At 36.1% G+C, this 23,385-nt stretch overlaps 1 protein-coding gene and 1 long non-coding RNA gene across 4 annotated transcripts in view; both read left to right on the top strand.

Annotated features, from left to right (window-relative positions):
• hs3st1l1 (heparan sulfate (glucosamine) 3-O-sulfotransferase 1-like1) overlaps positions 1-17,382 on the top strand; it is a 52,040-nt gene extending 34,658 nt beyond the window's left edge. For both annotated transcript variants that reach the window (XM_065297507.1, XM_065297508.2), the window contains exon 2: positions 16,123-17,382. In XM_065297507.1, the coding sequence (XP_065153579.1) occupies positions 16,248-17,177 (930 nt within the window). In that variant the 5' untranslated portion in view covers positions 16,123-16,247 and the 3' untranslated portion in view covers positions 17,178-17,382. The remainder of the gene's footprint in view (positions 1-16,122) is intronic.
• On the top strand, positions 628-3,817 carry LOC135786733 (uncharacterized). 2 transcript variants are annotated; one of them, XR_010546989.2, is made up of 5 exons: positions 628-989; positions 1,191-1,275; positions 1,676-1,750; positions 3,190-3,246; positions 3,368-3,817. It is a non-coding gene; the product is annotated as an uncharacterized lncRNA (long non-coding RNA). The 2 variants fall into 2 exon arrangements; XR_010546988.2 differs by lacking the exon at positions 628-989 and having other exon boundaries at positions 996-1,275; positions 3,368-3,816.
• Positions 17,383-23,385: the final 6,003 nt, after the last annotated feature.

Consider the following 23,385-nt stretch of genomic DNA (forward strand, 5'->3'; position numbering starts at 1 on the left):
AATTGCATTTAAACATATTTTTTAAAAGTATACTAGAAGTACACTTGTAATAAATATATACTTAAGTACATTTTTAAGAAATATGCTAAACTTAAGAATATTTTAAATGTATTTATATTAAGTATACTAGAAGTACATTGGTAATAAATATATACTTAATTACATTTTTAAGAAATATGCTAAACTTAAGAATATTTTTAATGTATTTATATTAAGTGTACTATAAGTACATTGGTAATAAATATATACTTAATTACATTTTAAAGAAATATGCTAAACTTAAGAATATTTTTAATGTATTTGTATTAAGTGTACTAAGAAGTACATTGGTAATAAATATATGCTTTATTACATTTTTAAGAAATATGCTAAACTTAAGAATATTTTTAATGTATTTATATTAAGTGTACTAAAAGTATGCTGGTAATAAATATATGCATAATTACACTTTTAAGAAATATGCTAAACACAAATGTACTTCTAGTGAAGTTTTAGTATATTTGGATAAAACATACTTTTTTCAAAACATGATTCATTAATTGTAATAAGCTAACATTGAACTTTCCTCAAGCCTTTCAACATTATATAATTCCGATTGCACAATAAGTTATTTTTTCAAAGATTTGCTTAAAATCTTACTTGTTTAATTTCAAAATCTTACTTGTTTAATTTCAAACAACACACGTGACACACGTGACTAAACCTGATTGGTTGTTGTCATAGTAACACGTCACGGTGCTATTTGAAACTTGTTCAGTTTAGTTCAGTTGTTCACGGTGCATGCGGTTGCTTGCATTAAACGTATATAAACTGTTAAATTAGATGGCGACTCTGCATTAAACGTATTTATTTAATTAATCGGCGATCATATTTCACCAGAGGACTAAGATAAAACAACTCGATTTAAAATATGAGCAGTTTTAGTGGATCTGACGTTGAGGGAAAAAGTATTTCGCTTTTTGTTTGGAGATGAACGAGACGACACGAGGGTAAGTGATGACAGATTTTCACATTTCTTTATTTAGTTAACTATTAAATAAGTAAAACATTACATTACATTTAACCCAGCTTCTTTATGTAACGTTATGTCTGTGTTGCGTGTGGTAATTGGAACATCTTTATTTTCTGACTAACGTTAGGCATTTCTCTTAAGCATTTCAGAAATCATTAAAACCTTTCATTTTTTTTAGCACAGCGACATAAATATGACCAACCAGATCCCAAGTAGACAGGAACAAATGAAGATATAGCGCATAGAAAGACTTATTCTTGGTGGTAAGTTTGTTGTTGCTATTTGATTTCACGTTTAAGGTTTTTCTAATGTTTCTCTTGCAACGCTAACGTTAGTTTAAAATGAATGTTTGAGCTGTCTTACCTGAAAATACCATGATATGACCATATGGTTATTATAACTCCAGTAATGTTCAATGGCTAATGTTTATATCAGTTCAATCTTGACAACCTTATTGTCTTTTTGTTTATTTTTAAATGTATTTCTAATTACATATGGACACAAAAATGACATTGTAAGAAGGGATACTTTTATGAGAGATTGTAAAACTGCCTAGGCTGGGTTTGATTATATTATATTGTCTTAATATATTGTACTCGGGGTAAGTAAATCTTAAAACGAAAAAAATCATTAATCATCATTTACCTGCCTGTTGTTTTTCAGATCAACTGCTATTGACATTTTTGAATCGGGGCAAATGTGGAGTGAAGAAAAACGTTTGCAACACATCCATTCCAGGTGGCTAATTTCTGTCCTTTTGAATTATTCTTGTAAAAAACGTTTTTTTATTGTAAAGCTGTAAGGGACTTGGCCTAGTCATCATTGCACCATTTGGCAGGGCACCAGACTAACTTTTTTTACTAGGAGCACAGTGGCCCCCAACTGAAAATTTTAGGGGCGCAACCAGAAAATTTAGGGGCACACACGGTAAAACAACATGCTAACCAAATATTCACATGTCTACTAATTTAGACTGTATTACTAATGAATACTTTAATTATAGATTCAGAAAGTACAATGTGCTGTTTCAGATTAGTGTCATATCCACTGATCTATATAAATGACTGGATTGCACATGACGTCACACTTGTGAAGCCACCGCGCCGCCATGTTGGTATACCCAAACGTTCTATTTAATCAATGGACGTTATCAGATTTTAATGATAAAACATCACTTTACTCGTCTTTGTTTTTATATGTGAAGTTACCCTGTACATTATTACAACACAAACGTCCAAAGCATGTAAATAGTTATTTACTGAAAGTTGTACATTTTGCATTTTAAACAGTTATTATACATTCATCTTTATTACAGTATCAGATCAGCAGACAGACCGCAGCATATTTAGTATTAATGACAATAAACGTGCTCATTCTGAAATCTAAATAAATAATCATGCTTTGTACAGTATGTGCATGCAATAATTTGCTAGTTTTGTAATTATGTTATCTTAACTTACAAGTTACCTAAACTTATTTAGAGATATAACGCTGACCGTCACAGTGTAGCTGAATGTCAAAAAAAACTTTATTTATACCCGTGTCATTAGCAAATGCAGCAGACACACTCACTTTAACGATTTTTTATAAATCCATTATCCTGCCCGATTAAAACATAAACATTGCAAATAACACCAGAATTAACAAATAATTAACGTACACATATCCTAAAAATTAACCTTGTGTAACTGATACGCTGTAAAGGGGGTAAATTTTGATCATGATTTTGAATGGAAGTCAATGACGCTCTCTGCCGGTTGGGTATACCAAGATGGCGGCTCGAACTCTGCGCTGGCTTCACCTCACGCAGTTACGTCAAGCGTTCTATGCGCAATCCAGTCATTTATATAGATCAGTGGTCATATCACAAAAAAAAGGTCAAATTTGCTGGTCGCACATGTGCGACCGGATGTAAAATTCAGTGGCACACTCTCAAATTTAGGTGGCAAAATGCCACCATTTGATAGCAGTCTGGAGCCCTGTTTGGCATAATTTCTGATTTCCTTAAATCTCCTTAAACAGAGGTGAACCTTAAGTTTGCAAGACCACAATAGACAAACAATGGAAAATGATCTAGGTTCAAATAAAACACAATTATCAATGTAAAACATATCCTGTAATACAGGTTGCTTTATTTCATGAGCCTGTTCTAATCCTATCTTCATTCCCACTTGTAGAGTGCTCTGACAGATAAAACTGACACGCTTGATGAGGACACAGTCAAGCTTTAAAAGGTAAACTGAGAAGTTAACAAAACTTCCATACATGCATATCTATGCCAATTTATTTTAAACATGGATATCCAAATGTTCATTCATTATTGGTTAATTGGTATATTCTGTTTCCTTTTCACAGCCCGTGTGATAAAGCAGTCTTCAATTACTACGGTGTCTGAATTGCAAGAAGAAGTCACCCTCCACTTAAACATGTGACATCTAAACTGTTTTGTGTTTTAGTTCAGCTTTTTATAGGTTTATCTTAAGTTGGTTAAAGGCAGAGTGCACTATTTTTGAAAGCCAATGTTAACATTTGAAATTACCTAAACAAACATGCCTCTACCCCAATAGAATCTGGACCTTCTTTTGATAGAGCCACCACACACATACGCAATCCCGGCAAGGATGTCAGTTAGTAGACACGCCCCTTACTGCTGGTTGGCTACAAGTGTGTTTTGGTAGTCGGCCCAATTTCCTTTTCCAAAGCGTTTTTCAAACATTGTGCACTCCGTCTTTAAATTGCACTTAAACATTTTTTTTTCAGTAACTTTTTATGCAGAGAATTACATTATGATTATTATATAATCATTGCTTATGAATATTTGGTGATTGCATATTCATAGTGTACTTTTCATTAATACATTTAATGTTAATGTTGTACAATTTGATAGAAGTAGCTCTGTAATTGCATTTCTCTGATATTTGTTTTATATTGTTTCTCTTTGGTCAAGAGATTATGTATGTCTCTGTGCTTGATTAATTTACTTTAGGTATTTTTGTAATGTACACAACACAATATGAAGTATATTAAATTGTTCTGTATTCAAAATCTGTGTATGTGTCTTAAAATTTAATGATTTTAATATAACATTTTAAATATTAAAAACAGCTTTATAATAAAATAGAAGTGTAATGCTAATACATTTCTATTAATGTAATGCTAGTATATTTCTAATATGCTGAAGTACTATTAAAGTGTTCTTAAAGCACAGTTAAATTAAGCTTTAAATGTATTCTAACTGTATTTTTAAGTGTATGAGAAGTGCATTTCAAATGAATTTTAAAGAAGTACACTTAAATTGCACTAAATATATTTGAAGTTGTTCCAATTTAACACAATTTCAATATATTAAATATAATGCAAATAGATTAAAATTGACTTTAAATATATCTTGAAATGCATTTAATATATTTGAAGTGGGTTCAATATAATACATTTAATATGCATTTAGTATAGTAGCTTTTAAATATATTAAGTATGTCCCAAAAAATACTATTTAAATATATTTCTTTTTCACCTGGGTAGTCATATGAGACAGCCATCTTTTAACGTATACATTGGGAGCAGTATGCTAGCTGAAGCCATTTACTTCCAGTCTTTGTGCTAAGCTAGGCTAGAGGTGGGTGGGTCAGACAGAGTTACGGCACACACGAAAATGAAAAAGATATATATGGAGTAATCTATCTCTACAGTGAATAAGTTAAATTCCCAAGAAGTCAGCACGTTCCTTTAACGCTCAAACAGTCGAGCCACTATATTTATTTTGTTTTCATTCTAAAGGTCTAAAACTCAAAGTGGTCCTTACAAAGAAGATGGATGTAGAGGTACACACACACATCCTGCACATTTTCATACATTTCGTCCCAATGCAGGAAAGACAGTTTGCAATTCAAATGAAAAATGCTATTTTGAACAGTGAGCCGTGTTTTATATTCCCCCTCGAACCATTTCAGTGCAGGGAAAACCAATTACATGAGCCGCTGAAAAATAATGCAGAAGCTAATAAAAAATGCTAATTCATTTGGCAGGTTTGCCACCTAAGTGGATGTTTTCCGGTAAAAAGATTTCCATTTTCTGTTTTACTTCAAAGCTCTGAGACACTGGACCTTTTGTTGTTACAACGGCTCTGTCCGGATGCCTACTGTGCGGAAAACGTGGGCACGAAAAAAATAGGTGCGACACAAAGCTGCCTTTAAAGATAGATGAGTACAATTATGCTGCTTTAGATGTTGGCCAAAATAATGCATTGTATAAGGCAACATCACATTAAAACTATAACTGACTTGTTTACTTTACATGTACTTATGCATTTAATACTGAAACACATTTAATAAAAAAATGTTTTGGTAAAAATCAGGCAGTGAAATACTTCCTGGAATTGAAAGGAAAAAAGTACTGATCAAATATGTTCAATCAGTTTAGATGACTACACACTTTTTGGTAGTGCAAAGCATAAATAATGAATAACTATTTAATAAATAAACCTACAGATGTGCTCTGTAGTGTAAATGACCCGGGCTTCAGTTCTGTAAAAGTCTGAGCTTTCTGTGGATGCAGATTCAGTTGGGATTTATCTATGAAGCTCTGTTTCAGATTTGATGATGAAGCCTTAAAAGGCAGCAGCCTATGGAGGCAGCAGACAGGGAGATAGATCACTAGAGTTTGTACCAGAGCTTTTGTCCTGCTTCTGCTCGGGTTATTGACTCGAGATGTAAAAAAGTGGAATCTAGAGGGATTGTTTGAAGGAGTAAATCCCAAAAGCATTGTTTTCTTCCTCAAACAAACAAACAAAACAAAGCGTATGTGCTTTGGTTTGCTCTATAGCTGATGCTTCAAAGAAACTGAGGGCAGTTTTAGTGTCTGTACACGCAGACCTGCTGCAGTAATGTTCTCATCTCCAGGGCTGAGGTGGGAATTGTTGTGATATTTGTATTATGAATGAGAACCTTCATTGCATTGCTCTGCTGTCCAGCTGCACGTTGTTGTGCTTTGTCAGAAGTGGTGAGAGAGAGAAACATTGTTGTCTTAGACGGAACAGATGCACCATGGGAAATGTTACAGAATCTGAAGGCTGTGCAGGTGTGAACTGTGAACAATGAAAAGGAGTGAGACAAATATTTCATTCTAAGTTGACAGAACTATGAAAATACTGAAAAATAAGATCAACTGTTTCTTTAGTCTGTATTTGGAATCCTTAAAGGGATAGTTTACCCAAAAATCAAAAATTGAATTTACTTAAAAAATTGGAGGAAAGTTGTTATGTAAACTAAAAACAACAAGTTCACATTAAAATTCAACAAATTTAGTAAACTTTAAGTTGATTTAACTTTAAAAATAATTTGTAATATCAATTGCTCTGTCTAGCATTTCCATTTAGTTAACCAAGTTACTTTTACTGTGTTATAAATGGCATTATAACACAAAATTCATGCCTGACTATGAGTCTATCATTTTATCATTATTTACTCACCTTCAAGTTGTTACAAACCTGTTTACATTTCTTTGTTTTGCTAAACACAAAGAAAGATCTTTGTAATGAAGCAGGAAACAGGAGCACCATTGACTGTCATAGTAGTAAAGAAAAATACAGTGGTGCTCAAAAATAGTTTGGTTACAAACATTGCTCAAAAAATCTTCCTTTGTGCTCACCAGAACAAATACATTTTTGTTGGTTTGTAACAACTTGCTGGTGAGTAAATAATGACAGAATTATTATTTTTGGGTGAACTATCCCTTTAAAGGGGGGTTTAATGCTATTACATGCATTCTGACTTATTAACACTGTTTAAAGAGACACTCCACTTTTTTGAAAATATGCTAATTTTCTAGATCCCCTAGAGTTAAACATTTGATTTGTACCTTTTTGGAATCCATTCAGCTGATCTCCGTTTCTGGCGCTACCACTTTTAGCATAGCTTAGCATAGTCCATTGAATCTTATTAGACCATTAGCATTGTACTAATGGTTATTACCATTATTACGCAGGAAAGATGGTATAGTTCCTAGCCATGTCAGCCTAGAAAATTTCAACTTTAAATTTTTTTTCAGTCTTAGTAAACAATGTAACTACAGAAGAGTTGAGTTTTAAATAGGAAAAATATTGGTTATTTTTTAGCGCGATGCTAATGGTCTAATCAGATTCAATGGATTATGCTAAGCTATGCTAAAAGTGTCGGCGCCAGCCCCAGAGATCGGCTGAATGGATTCCAAAACTGTCAAAATCAAATGTTTAACTCTAGGGGAGCTGGAAAATTTGTATATTTTCAAAAAAAATTTGAGTGTCCCTTTAATAGTTGTATCCCTCATGCTAAACATATGCAAAGTGTCAAAAAAGCAGTTGAGCTTGTGATAGAGTATTTCAGGGCCAAACTCGCGCCTCCTTTTTCTTACAAGTTTTGGAAAGTTTTTTTTTTTAACAGAGGTATCCGTTATGACTGATTGACCCCATATTCCTTTTATGGGCCTTTACCCCCAAATAAGCACGCCTGCCCTGCACGTCAAGTGAGAGTGAGAACGCGCATTATCATTGCTCTGTTAATTGATGTTTGATCCCTGGCTGCATTTCGAAGATGATTGGCCCAGTTTGATGCCGGATTTGCCACTTGTTTACAACTGATAGAGCGGTCCCAATAAAGACCCTTATTGCGAAAGATTGGCCTGCGATAATGGACGCGATATTGCCAAGCTTGTCAGTGAACACTGGCCGTTTCTCAATGTCAAGGATACTTCCTTGGCAGGACTAGTCCTTACAAGTCACTTTCTTCGGAGGCTAGCCGAGGCTCCTCTTAAGCATTCGGAGAACACGTTAAATGGAACAGGCTATCAAGTGCACGTCATTGCGTCAATGAAAGGTGTGCGTTCGCTGCTGCGCGCATAGGATTGTGGGTGATTTCAGTGCATGAAGAGCGCGAAGGATACACATATGCATCCTTTCCTGTACATGGGATATTTCTCGAACGAAGGACTCAGTCCTTGGCGAAATTTCGAGGATCCTAAAAATTGGAACAGTCACTCGACGGACGTCGATGACGTACCATCCTCGAAATTCTGGCTTCCGAGGATCCTTCCTTGACATTGAGAAAAGGCTTATGGCTTTGTTTAGTAAATGCAGCTCTATCAGAAAACAGGTGATGTGATTTACTGCTAATCAGGGAATGTGCTTTACTGATGACATGTGCATGACAATCCCCTCCGATATATCACCCAGCACAACAGTTGTGTATTTACATTATCCCAAAAGTTTGTAAATCCAGAGAAATTTTCATTTAAAACAATGCATCTCTCTCTTTCATAGCGTAGCCTTCGTTATTGGTTTGAAAATGCTACCTCTGGTGGTGAACAGTTGCATTTTGTGACTTTAATTCAATATAGTTGTAATGGGTCATCTGAACAGAAGTGGATTTGTTAGTGTAAATTGTTAGGACTCGCATATGGGAATAACCATAACACGCATTATCATCATCTGGTGTTCAGTATACAAGTTATTTTGTGTTAAATAGCATCCTCATGCGTGTTGTTGTGTTAGCACTCACTGATTGAAGTTCAAGGCCACTCATCTGTTCTCTTGATCAGATATAAAAACAGTTGATAATGTAGTAGAAGAGTGTTGTTTATCATTCTCTTGTGTTAATGGATGCTCTGTTAGGAATCAAACTGACTGCTGGTTCATCCTGTTCTAGAGAGTCAGTATGAGAACGAGACAGCAGCTTTGGGTAATTAGCGGCTCTATAGGTCCTGTAGAGAGATGTGTAGCCACACACACACACACAAACACATTCATCATGACTGAACTTTAGTCAGATTCTCATAGTGTGTGCAGACAGTGGAATATATCAAGACCTGACATCTGCTAACATATTGCTGCTGTAAATAGATTCAGCTTACATTAGATACAGTCCTGTATTCAGCTGTAGGGAAGGTAAATATAAATTGATCATTGTGTCTGTGAGCAGTAAAATATTTCAAAGTGATCACCATCATGTCATTGTAAACCTGTGTGATCTTCTTTCCTCTGCAACACAAAACACAACATTGCAAAGATGGTTTATGCTGTCATTTTTTTTTTTTTCAGGAAATTCGCAGTTTAGTTTTTATTTTAAAGGAATTCATGCAATGTATAATTTTACTACATCATAGTGACAATGTACAGTAATGCATAGATATTGGATATATCAAGATGCACTTCTATTACTATGAATAGGGGACAATGTGACACTCAATATGAAAGTCCCGCCTCCCAGTTAACGGTGCAATGTGGGACCTTTAAGGGTCTCTTAACACAAATGCAATATAATATACATAACTATATTGTCAGTGGATGCGGGGCGAAAGTAACGCGGAACGAAAGTAACAAATCGATTTTCTCTGAGCCCTGACTACATTTGTATTCCAAACTATGACAGCATCTTTAGCACGCAAACTTTGATAAAGCTGACAAATATTGCATAATTTTTTCATTGTTTCGCACGTGTAGGTCAAGAAAGCTGTTTTCGACCATGATGAGTACATTTCTAAAGCAGTCATTTTTTTCTTATAACACGTGTTTCTCATTTCATGTGTTACAGTATTGATCAATCTATGGGCTATTTAGTGCTGTAATGGTGCGTTCACACCAGACGCGGAAGAGGCGGCAAGCGCGAGTGATTTATATGTTAAGTCAATGCAAAGACGCGAATAGGCATCCTGTGGTGTGGTAAGAACGAATGGCACGAAACGAATTGAGCGTTGATGCGTGATCCGTGCGAGTTGAAAAATCTGAACTTTTTTCGCACCGCGTTAACCAATCAGGAGCATGCTCTAGCAGTGACGTGATTACAGGAAGCGAGCAGAGGCAGAAAAACAAAACAACAATGAAGGACAGTAATCTTCGCTATACGAGACATCTTCGTGCTTTTACAGAAATTAAAAGAATCTTGTTTGGAAGATAAGTGACGAGGTCTAACAATCTGGTAAGTTTACTCAATTTTAGCTACATAAGCCCCTCCCATGACTAGAATTTCACGCGCGACTTTCACGCGAGTAAACTCAAAACGTTCAAGCGTCCAACTACACGTGAATAGCGCGTTTTTGCCGAATCTTCCGCGTCTGGTGTGAACGCACAGTAACACATCCTAAAGTTTGACTTCTCAGAGTTTTCCAAAATAAAAGTAAATCGGGTTTAAATGTCAGAAGTTCCTGTTGGGACAAAAGTAACACTTGTTACTTTAGTTCCGCTGCTAATACGTTTGCATTACGTTAAAAAATATATTATTCTAAGTTGAGTGATGTAATTAAATTTTCATAGGGGCGGTTTCCCGGACCAGGATTAGCTTAATCCAGAACTAGGCCTTAGTTTAATTAGGAAATATAACTAGTTTTAACAAACATGCCTTACTAAAAACATTACCTGTGTGCATTTTGAGGTAAAACAAAGGGCACTGATGTATTTTAAGATATGTAAGTGCAAGTTGTTTTCAGTTTGGAGAGCTCTTAAAACTGTTTAAGTCTAGGACTAGTCTAATCCCTGTCCGGGAAACCGCCCCGTAGTGTTTATACTGTTTAATTTTTTATATTCTCAACTATTCAAGTTTGTACTGTTGGGTTGCTTTTGAAACATTTGATGAAACTGAAATTTATAATGCTAATGTAATTTAATAATTTTTTGCAAAGATAAACAACAAAATATGTTTGCATATTAACAAGGTTATAGTCATGTATATTTACTAAAAACAATTGTAACAAAAAATTTGTCTTGTTTTGTTTGTGTTACTTTTGACCCACCTGTGGGTAACTTTCGTCCCAGCTGACAGGGTTAAAAGTAACAATACGCTACTTATGTTCAAAGTGAAATTATACTGAAGTTGTTTTACATTTGTTCAAAATTTCACCTGGTATTGATAGACCACACTTGTAAGTTATTGACAAAAGCAAAAATATATCGATCTAAAATATGGTACTTTTGCGCCTGTTCTCCCCTATATAAAGACCTTACATAATGAACTGTATTGTTTTTATTACCTTACTGAGGGTTCACACCAAACGCGACTTCAACGATTTGCGCGAGTAGGTTACATACAAAGTCAATGCAGAGACGTGATGCGAATAACGCGATATGGGCAACATGTTTGCCGCGACAACACGCGCTATTCGCCTCAAACGGGTCTTCGCCCAAGTTGAAAATATTCAACTCTAGCGAAAAATTTGCATGACATGAAGTTAAATCCCACGAGTAATCAAGAGCGAGTATCGCAATGCCCTGTGTTTGGTGTGTTTATGTAGCATAAGAATGAGCTGTTTTTATCTACATACACCACTGGTCCCCTTAAATTTAAGTCGCCATCATGTTTCTACAGTAGCCCTAAATGGACAAACTGTTCTACAGTGCAAGTTTTGTCACTACGTTATCTAAGATGCTACATGTTTGTCCTGTGGCAGCTACCGTAGCCTCTTTTTGCGTTCTGAAAAATTGAGGCGGGTTGCAATTCGCAATCTCACTGCTAGATGTTGCTAAAAAGCCTTTAAAGGCACACAAGGCAAGTCTGAGTATTATTTCTCTACTAGCTCCCCCTAGTGTCTGGGAGTAAATGCGTTCTATATCTAAGACTATACGAGACTGAAGGACACCGGGTCGGATACAGCGAACTTGCAAGTGGGGTATTCTTCCTACAGACGGTAGGGGCGGGCGAGAGAGTCTTCATTCGTCATGTAATGAGTCATTTAACCATATACCGACTTACGAAGATGATTTATTAACATAAAAATGCTGCCTTGTGTCCCTTTAAGAAACAAAAGTTATGGTACAGAATCGTTTGTCAAAAATATGTTGTTTAATTGTGATTTTTAGTACACAATTTTACAGATATTTGTCTTTTCCCATTGTAGTAGGTAGGACATTAGTTTGCATGACTAATGATGATGTCCAAAAGCATTGCAAACATGGCCGCCTAGTGACTCAACTTCCCTAAAGGGTCTTTGAGTAATGCTGTTGCCCTGTTGTAGATGTGATTATTAATTTTACTGATAATGTACACTGCCTCCAAAAAACTAATTGGGCACACACAGCTCTTGATGACATTTGATTTGCTTTTTTATTATCTAACACCAGCCAGGGATCCAAAGGGCTGGTACAGAAAACAGATATTTCTTAATTTGACATTCCAAATGTGCCTGATTTGTTCTGTAACCTATCATCATAAGTGGTTCATTCAGCTGCCTCTGACTGTTAAATATCATTAAACAAAAGCTAATCTTTGTTTTGGACAATTGAGTCACACAATGACATGATCATGTTATAAATAGAAGATAGTGTTATAGATTGACATGATATTTGATTACTGTTTTACTTCTGATCTAATGCAGTGATATTCAGACATTAATGGAGTTTTTGTGTTCAATATATAACTGTATACCCATCAATTCCCTGAGAACCACAGTAAGTGAGATGAGATGTGCAGAGCTAGTATGAGCTGCATTGTTTTAGACAGTAAACTCCTTCTATTCTGCTCTTTTACCTCTGACAGACAGACAAACGTGTCACAGCCAATCAGCTGCATCGCTTTCTCTCAGTCAAATACTGAAACAGTTCCTCATCTGCCCATCCGTTCACCCGTCTGCCTGCGGGCATCCCTGCATCCCGCTCACACGTTACACACACTGACACAGACAAGTGTCATTTACCAGCCGTATGGGAGGAAGAGTGAGAGGAAGAGGGGGACAGGAAAAGCTGTTGAGCTGCTGTTGTGGAAAATCTCTAAAAAACGCATTTTTTGGGGGGGGGATTGTGAATATTTATGACAATTAGGTTCAATCATTTTCCTGTGACCACACCATTATACAACAATGCATTTGAATGCATTATATCAGCATAAATTAAAGCCAGTGCAACACATAATTGAGTAATGAAAATAATGAACATTGGATGTACAGCTGGAATGTGCATAATTTTCATTTTAATAATCTCACAATTAAAAAAGTTTAAAGGTGCATTGTGTAACTTTTAGAAAGAACTTTTGACAGAAATGCAATTTAATATACATAACTATATAATCAGGGGTGTAGTAAGACCTTACATAATGAACTGTATTGGTTTTATTACCTTAGAATGAGCTGTTTTATGTACATACACCGCGGGTCCACTTACATGGAAGTCATCGTTATGTTTCTACAGCAGCCCTAAATGGACAAACTGTTTATAGAGCGCATTTTGTCACCACATTGTCTCTGACGATGACATGTTGGTCCTATAGCAGTTACCATAGCTTCACTATTGGTGCTTTTCCATTGCATAGTACCCTACGGTTTGGTTTGGGACAGGTCAGGTCAGCCCACCTCACTTTGGCTTGGTTAGCTTTTCCATCGAGTTTAGTAACACTTTGGAGTGGGAGGGATTATAGGCGTGTCGTTACATTTGCGCTGCCTACTGCTGTGACATCATACAAGTGAGAGCGTCGTTGTACTTCCCCATACATGTATTTATTTCTCAGTCCGCCACAAAATTAAAATTGACCTCCACAAATAGATGTTTGCACATTGCGTTTATCCACTACCTTTGCCTAACATGACAGTTTCTGTACAAACACCCGTGGCGTCGGTCGATGCGCTCCGCTCAGCCTCATTAAGGTTGCATTTAAGCATACATGCGAACGTGAGCGTCGCGATTGTGCCGCCACAAACTGCAAATCTGGAAAAAAATGGTATGGCGTTCCTGATTCTCAACCTGTGGATGTTTTTCATCGCTAAAAGGGAGTTTGGGAACTTACAGCAGAGCACAGATGACAATATGTTTACTTGAGACAGCGCAAGCTAGCATGAAGGTAAAGGTAATCTTTTACAGCGATGACGCTGGTAGTGACGATTCTCTCAGACCAAGCAGGGATCTACAGTGTTTTCGTGGATTGGGTACAACGTACTGCACCCAGTGGAAAAGCTCACAAAAGTAAGCTGACCCAAACCAAACCGCAAAATGCAGTGGAAAAGCGTCATATGTGTTTCGAAAGGGAGGGGTAAGCTGCTGTTGGTTGCAATTCACAATCTCACCACTAGATGCTGCTAAACATCTACATAGTAGACTTTTAAAATCACCTATAGTTAACTTTATTTTGTAGTTTTTTAGTTTATGTTTTCAGGAAATAAACAATATAAAAGAATCATTTTAGAAGTCAGTCATGTAATCGTTTGAAGTAGCCAATCACAACAGCCTCTGATTAATAAGTGCTTGACTGAACAAAGGAGTGGAGTTTGAATGAGGTTGAGACTATGATGATGTTGTGTAATTGTGTCTCCATGAGTGAGTACAGATGCCTGTAATCTGTAATGGAGTTGTAAGGTTTAATCAGTTTGGAGTACAGCGGGTAAATGTCATGGTAGTGACCTTTCAACATTGGTATATTTTGACTGGAGGCTTTGAATGTTTGGTCTGTGTAAGAAGAGTCCATTAACTGTGTCTCTGTTTGATTCGCCCTGAAATCTGATGAAGCGTAAAGGTCAGAAGATGTTTTTGAAGTTGCATATTTGCATGGGATTCTTGAAACTTTTTACAGCACTTCAGATGCCCCTCGTTCCTCGCGGTTTTCTCTCTTGGCTATAATTCACAAGACTTTAACCTTGGCTCTTTTTTAACTCCGCTGAACTGTGTATCACTGTGAAGTGAGACACATCCCTACTAGTTGGTATATTTAGTTCTTATTTAACCTTTTTATGTTAGCAGTGTAGCAAAATAAGTGTTTAAAGGGATAGTTCACCCAAAAATGAAAATAATGCCATTAATGACTCACCCTCATGTCGTTCCAAACTCGTAAGACCTCCATTCATCTTCAGAACACAGTTAAACTTTTATATTTAGTCAGAGAGCTTGTTGACCCTTCATTGAAAATCTATGTACGATATACTGTCCATGTCCAGAAAGGTAATAAAAACATCATCAAAGTAGTCCATGTCACATCAGTGGGTCAGTTAGAATGTGTTGAAGCATCGAAAATACATTTTGGTCCAAAAATAACAAAAATTACGACTATATTCAGCATTGTTTTCACGTGACTGCAGTGACATGGCTGACGTGTTATCTGGTGCGCCCCAGCTGTTTTTTTTGTTGTTGTTTTTTTGGGGCGTCCAGGCTTCATTTACAGTCTGAGGGAGACGCACGGTGTTAGTTTGAAAAGAAAACTTCGCAAACATGTCTGAGGATAACCCGTCATCCATGTCACTGCAGTCACATGACTTTAGTCTCACGCATGCGCTTCACAACAGACGCGGAAGAGAAGACAATGCTGAATAAAGTTGTATTTTTTTTGGAACAAAATTTATTTTTGATGCTTCAACACATTCTAACTGGCTCACTGAAGTCACATGGACTACTTTTATGATGTTTTTATTACCTTTTTGGACATGGACAGTATATCGTACATACATTTTCAATGGAGGGTCAGAAAGCTCTCGGGCTACGTCTAACTTAACGTCTTAAACTGTGTTCGGAAGATGAACGGAGGTCTTACGAGTTTGGAACAACATAAGGGTGAGTCATTAATAATGACATTATTTTTATTTTTGGGTGAACTATCCCTTTAATGTGATCTAAAGGAGGACTATGAGCTGTTAAAAGAACACCACCTGACCTGATTGAGTTTGCTGAGGAATTCTGGGTATTCTTTCATCATGGGTACAATTACAGTACATTACTATAAAACAGAAGTAATTTCCATATAATCTAATATGTTTCAGGATTTATTTGTTATGGTCTGTCCTCTCAAAGATTTCCACTCTTAAGTGTTATGGTTTAGTTAAATTTAAACAGTGTATATTTAGATATAGGTCAACCTGGGGGTAACTGTATTTTTAATGAAAATGCATGTTTTTAAACTCATTTTTTCTTCACTTGCTTTCTGACATGTAAAATCTGTATGCATGATAATGTGCTCCAGTAACTTAGTTGGTAGAAAATTGCATTAGCAGTGCAAAAGGTCATGGGTTTACATACAGATAAAAAATGCAGACCTTATAATGCACTGTTTAAAAGCATCTATAAAAAGCATCTTTCAAATGCATAAAGAATTAAAGTCGGTAATGTGTTAATCTGACCAGGAAATGTTACCACTTAATAGTAAATTAATTCCTCCTTTATATTTTGCCATGTGTTTCAGATGTATTGTGGACTGATGGTCACACCATGAATGATCGCCGTTCCTGAGTGATTCTCTCACAGAAACCGTTTTAACGTTAACACACCCTCGATCATCATTTTGATTCGCTGGCTATCCTGTTCCCCATGGCCACCTTTCTAAACTCTGTGCTTCTCCTGGTGCTCCAGGCTTACGCCGCCCCACCAGAGTACATCCAGGTGTGGCCGGGCGGGACTACGCCAAGCCTGGAAGAGCCGTGGAACGAAACGGTCACTCCTTCTCTGGTGCCCCCACCGGGAACCAGAAAGCACACTCCTCACAGCATCATCATCGGCGTCCGAAAAGGTGGCACTCGGGCTCTGCTGGAGATGCTTGATATTCATCCAGAAGTGGCAGCGGCCGCCACTGAGGTTCACTTCTTTGACTGGGACGAGAACTATGCGAAAGGCTTCGAGTGGTACCGGGACCAGATGCCCTATTCGTACCCGCATCAGATCACTGTGGAAAAGACGCCGGGGTACTTCACGTCTCCCGTGGCTCCCGCACGAATACACGCCATGAACTCGTCCATCAAACTACTGCTGATCTTGAGAGATCCGACGGAGAGGGTCATCTCGGACTACACGCAGGTTTACTTCAATCGCCTGGAGAACCACAAACCCGTGCAGGCCATCGAGCGCATGCTGGTGAAGAACGGCGCATTAAACACTCGCTACAAAGCGATCCAGCGCAGTTTGTATGATGTGCACATGAGAAACTGGCTCCAACACTTTCCCCTGGAGCAGATACACATAGTCGATGGAGACACGCTGATCCGTGACCCCCTGCCTGAGCTCCAGAGGGTCGAACGTTTCCTGGATCTGCCACCTCGGATCGAGGCCTCCAACTTCTACTTTAACCAGACCAAAGGCTTTTACTGCATCCGCAGTGATGGCCACGAGAGATGCCTGCATGAGTCTAAAGGACGTCCTCACCCTCCCGTCAACAGCACCGTGCTGCGACAGCTGCGCTCTTACTTGCGCCAACATAATCAAAACTTTTACCGACTTATAGGACGTGACTTTAACTGGCACTAGTTTGTTGAACTTACTTGCCAAGCAATCGCAGTCCTGCTAAAATGGACAGTGATCTTCAGATGGACAGATGTGAAAAATGATTCCTCTTGTGTTGTTACAAAGTTACCGGAGACGAGTATAAGAAATTTGAGTCGTTTTCTCTCTTTCACTTTGTTTGTTTGATATTCTTGTACTTGATAATAAATGAATCTGCTTCTAAAATGGATCTTGAATCTCTTTTCTTGATTCTGAATGTTGAATGACTCTATCTCCATACTTTAAACATAATTATTATACACACAAAAAGTAGATACTACTTTATATGTAAACAGCACAAAGTGACGACGAGACATGGATCATCAGTCAATAAAACAGTGCTTGGTATATAAGAGTATTTAAATACAGAATACAACAAAGGACCAATCAGAGTATTGACAGATGTTTCTAAGTGTCTTGTGTTAGTATGCGTGTTTACCTTATCACCCTGCTGTGCTAAAGAAACATTGATTTTTCATCCTCATTTTCATTCCTTCTGTGTTTCGTTGTCGTCTATCTTTACTTGTACATTTAAAGGGATAGTTCACCCCAAAATGGAAATTCTGTTATCAATTTGTTACAAAGCTACATATTTTTATTTGTTCTGATGAATACAAAAGAAGATATTTTGAGAAATGTTTGTAACCAAACTGATCAGAAGCCCCATTGACTTCCATTGTATTCTTTTTTCTTACTATGGAAGTCAATGAGGTTTAATCGGTTTGGTTACAAACATTCCTCAAAATTTCTCACTTTGTGAAAAATATGCAGGTTTGTAACAAATTAAGAGTGAGTAATGATGACAGAATTTTCATTTTTGGGTGAAATATCCCTTTAACTTGCAGTGTTGTTTGTGTGCGTGTGATGTTTTGGTAACACTTTACAATAAGGTTCACTGTTAAAAAAATGACAGTATTACTGGCAGCTGTTTGCCAGTAACTTACTGTAGATTAAAATGTATGGCAACAGTTTGGTTCAAGTTAAATGAACATAAAACATTAACAAGTATTTATCTTTACAGAATAAAATCGCAGCCTCATGCAAAGCATTCTGGGAACCAAAATCTGAAGGAAAAAATGAAAAAGGTTGAAGAGGATTTCTTGTTCCCAGAATGCTTTGCAGTCTGTTATTTTATAGTTTTATTCTGTAAAGATAAAGACTTGTTAATGTTTAATGTTTATTTAACTTTGAACAAACTGTTGCCAGTAAATATATTTTTTTAAATCTACAGTAAATTACTGGTAAACAGCTGATAACTACAGCAAATTTTATACAGGTTGTATTTGTTAACAATTAGTTAATGCATTAGCTAACATGAACTAAAATTGAACAATATTCTACAGCATTAATTAATCTTTGTTCATGTTAATTTCAGCATTTAGATTCATTAAAAAAATTGTTGTAGCTGTTAACATTAACTAATGCATCATGAATAACATTAACAAGAATTAATACATGCTGAAAAGCTATATTGTTCATTGTTTGTAAGTTATTGCATTTACAAATGTTTACTAATACAACCTTATTGTGAAGTGTTACTGTTTTATTTATTTATTAAATCTATTGAAAACCCCCACAATGTAAAATTATGTGTAAATGTTGTTGTGTGCGTTAGTGTTGTATATGAAGATTCTCTGTTGTAACTCTGTTGTAGTTTGAGTGCGGTTGTGTATCTGTGAATGTGCGCATTAATGTTGAGTGAGTGCGGTTGTGTACACAGTAAAAAAAAGATTTATTGGTTCAACTTAAAAAAGTAAGTTACCTGGTTGCCTTCAAATATTGAGTTGACAGAACAATTCTTCTTTTTTGAGTCAATTAATATTTTTAAGTTGAATGAACTTAATATTTTAAAGCAACCAGGTAATTTACTTTTTTAAATTGAACCAACAAATCTTTTTTTATAGTGTACACAACCGCACTCACTCAATACTAATGCGCAGATACACAATCTTCTTACAACACTTTACTTGAAGGGTTGTGCATAAGACTTTTATGACATGTCATGAACATAAAAGAGATTTTATGCATGTTTATGACAACTGTCATTAAGGGTCATTCTCTCAATTATGTCATTTATAATGCAGATAACATTGTTAAAGATTAAATTAATTAAATTTATTGTTAGCTTTTCTTCAGAAAATTGTCAGAACGCTCTTTGTGATAAAGAACAAATTATGACAGTTTTTTATGTATTTTGCACATACAAAAAGTTAATTATAATCTTTTGACCATTTTGTTAAGATATTTAAAATTATTTGACATAGTATAACACTTCATGACATTTTAATTACAAGTTAAATTTGTACCACTGTATTTAAAGTTGAAGAAAAATATTCATGACGCTGTTATAAAACTATTTGACAGAATATAAACACTTAATGACAAATGTAATTTGTATCAATGGTAAAAAGTGGTGAGAAAAATATTCATGATACAATTATAATGGCCTCATGACAGTTTAATGTACTGTTAACCTATAAAGCTAGGCAAGTTATGTTGTCTTGATAATGTCGAGTTTTCACGACAAACTATAAGGTATTGGTTTATGTCAAGTTTTCATCTCAAACAATTTCATCTTTGCATTAAAAATGACATAATTGAGCGAATGACACTTGAGTTGTCATAAACGTGCATAAAATCTCCTGCCACTTATCATGGCATGATTATGAAGGTGTCATGTCAGTCTTATTCACACCCTTCAAATAAAGCACTGTAAAATGAATATGCACTGTAGCATTCATGTCAAATCAACAAATATTTTTATAATACTTTAACTTAACAAATTAAGTTAAACAATTTTAACTTGTTTTATAAATTATGTCAACTTATTACAAGTCAAAACTTTAAAAAGTAGGTTGAACTGACTTGGCAAAATCAAATTGTTTAAACGTCATGCTACATTTGTGTGTGTGTGTGTGTGTGTGTGTGTGTGCGTGCGTGTTAGTGTTGCATGTGAATATGTTGTAGTGTGAGTACCTGCTTAATCTTATTAAGCCTTGAGATGTCTTCAAAAACCCAATAGTGAGATTTTGAACATGTGATCACTGTCCTACTGAACTCTGTTCAGTTCTGACTCAACACTACATCAAACAGATAATCTGAACACTGCTCACTTTCATCACTGATGTGTTTTAACAGCAGATGTTCATGTGAGAATAACCATGATTGTGAGTGGAATATTTAAATACACTGCTCAGTGAGAATTGTATTCATACGCAAGGAAACGTTAAGCTGTTTCAAAGCCGTTCTCTAACACCCTGAGTCCTGAACTTTATTTGTGTTCTCCAGAGCTCTCCAGGCTTTATCTTTAAAGTGCTCTTTGTGCTTTCTGTGAACAATATCACATCTTCAGGCATGAAATCATCTCTCCAGTGTTGGTGAGTAATGAAATGTAGTTTTCTTTACTGCAAGGTTAAAGTGACAGCAGCTCAGCTGTTTTGTTGCTTTTCAAAAAAAAAAATTGTCGTAGTAAGCATTGTGGTATATGTGTATGTATTTCACTGGGGGCAAATTTTCTGTATGCATGAAATTACCAACCAGTTTAGCCCTAAGCATATTCAGCACTCACTTACAGAATAGCCACTTGAATTACACATGCAAAAATATAACTGCGGTACGTTTCACATGTGGTCCCACTGGAGTTTACATGAAAATTTTTCCAAACCATGTTTCAGGTGTGTTAAGCACGGTCTCTTACTTTTTGCAGGTGTTAGTGTTTACAGCAATGATCTTCTGACCTCTGGTTCGACCTGTCTGGTCTGCTGCATGTTACACCAGCAGTCACCTGGAAGTGACCTCGTTCATCTGCACACAGAGGGACGGCGCTCAGGTCGGCGGTTTCACATTCACTGGATTAGAAGAGAAACACATTAAAACACACACGCACACACCCTTAAGTAAATCTCACACAATCTTACTGGTCATAATTCACCCTTAAAGAAAGAAATGAGTTTTTGTAAAAAAGACAAGAGTTTATTTTTTTCATAGTAAGGTTTGGAAGAATCATGCACTATGAATCTATAATAAAGGCATTGCAGAGTCTTTGCTGTTTTATTTTTATGGTCATGTAAAATGATTAAAATTTTGCATAAACCTAAAAAACTCATTATTTAAATTACGTTATTATTGTATTATGGTTGTTGTGTGACCTTGAGGGACACTCCACTTTTTTGAAAATAGTCTCATTTTCCAGCTCCCCAAAAGTTAAACATAATTTTTTACCGTTTTGGAATCCATTTAGCGAACTCCGGATCTTGCCGTACCACTTTTAGCATAGCTTAGCATAATTCATTAAATCTGATTAGACCATTAGCATCGCACTCAAAATTGATCAAAGAGTTTTAACATTTTTCCTTTTTAAAACTTGACTCTTCTCTAGTTACATCGTGTACTCTGACCGACGGAAAATTTAACTTGCAATAGCAGTGGACTATTTTTAGGCACTGCGTAATATCATTGCACCTGCTGCAGCCATGTTACGGCAGCAAAGTCCTTGATTTTTACGCCAGAATGAGAGTATAGTTCCTAGCCATCTCGGCCTAGAAAATCGCAACTTTTCATTTTCCGTCGGCTTTATTACACGATGTAACTACAGAAGAGTCAAGTTTTAAAAATATATAACTCTTTGGTCATTTTTTAGTGTGATGCTTATGGTCTAATCAGATTCAATGGATTATGCTAAGCTATGCTAAAAGTGGTAGCACCAGACCCGGAGATCAGCTTAATGGATTTTAAAACTGTAAAAATCTAATGTTTAACTCTAGGGGAGCTGGAAAATTAGCATTTTTTCAAAAATGTGAAGTGTCTCTCCAATGTGAATCTGCATTGAGAAAAATACGAAGTGCAAAAACCTTAAATGATCTGCTGCATTATGGTACTAAAATGTTCTTGTTGCAAATTGGCTTCATTTTCTATCTGCACAATATTATTTTATTTTATTTTTTTGCTTTCTCTGTGACTAAGATGTGTTTTTGAGAGATGGGTTAGTTTTCTCTTCATCTTATTATTTTAGTTTATACTCATATTTGATGAAGAACCTTTGTAACATTTCAAGTTTTAATGAGAACCTCAGGCTGACCTGATCGCACTGTTACTGTTCATTATAAAGATCAGAGATTCTTCATCAATATCAAAGACATTTCTGTCAAACTCAACTTCAGTCTTAAGGGAGGTGAAATCCTTACAAGCACATTTATACCCTGAACGCTGAGCTACATAGTAAGAGCTTTTTGCTGGTTTGCATCAATTATTGACATGTTTGTTGATTTATTTTTCATAGCTCTCAGCTCAGATGTGACTTTTGATGTCATCGAGAGAGAGAGAGAGAGAGAGAGAGAGAGAGAGAGAGAGAGAGAGAGAGAGAGAGAGAGAGAGAGAGAGAGTGTGTTTGGTGTGGTGGGGGGCAGCGTTTGTCAGCAATGATTTCTACATTTAAACTTTTAATGAACAGATTCTGTGCTCAGACTTTGTGTGTCACAACTGCATTGCAGTGTCATTTCCACACCAAACAGATTTTCAAACATCTGTAGATTTATATTTCCAGGAACAAAATGTAAGCAGTGTTGTGTAGGATGTTGGTTGTCAGTGTTGCTGTTTTTCCCTAAGGTTGACTTTAAAGGATTTGTTTGGTATTGGAAGGTCTCAGGTCTGCACTATGGTGTGTATACGGATCAGGGGTAATGTTGCAGGTGCAACAGAAAGAACTAGTCATTGGATTTAAAGGGATAGTTCACCCAAAAATGATAATTCTGTCATCATTTACTCACCCTCACGTTGTTACAAACCAGTATAAATGTCTTTGTTCTGCTGAACACAATGGAAGATATTTGTAATGAAGCAGGAAACAGAAGCACCATTGACTTCTATAGTAAAAAAAAATACTACTAAGTCAACGGTGTTCAAAAACAGGTTGGTTGCTTACAAAAATAGCTTAAAATATCTTCCTTTGTATTCTGCAGAACAAAGAAATGTAATTAATACAGGTACATGAGGGTGAATTAATAATGACATAATTTTCATTTTTCAACAATACACCAGCCAAATATCAAAATTACCCCACGATTTACTCACCCTCAAGCAATCCAAGATATGTATGAAGAGTTTGGTTCCAAAATGAGATACATTTTTTTAGTTATTTTATTTCAGGGGTCTCCAACCTTTTTGTGAGCAAGGGATACCACAATGGATAAAACAA

This window comes from Paramisgurnus dabryanus, chromosome 20 (genome assembly GCF_030506205.2).
Source record: "Paramisgurnus dabryanus chromosome 20, PD_genome_1.1, whole genome shotgun sequence".
NCBI classification, from domain to species: Eukaryota; Metazoa; Chordata; class Actinopteri; order Cypriniformes; family Cobitidae; genus Paramisgurnus; species Paramisgurnus dabryanus.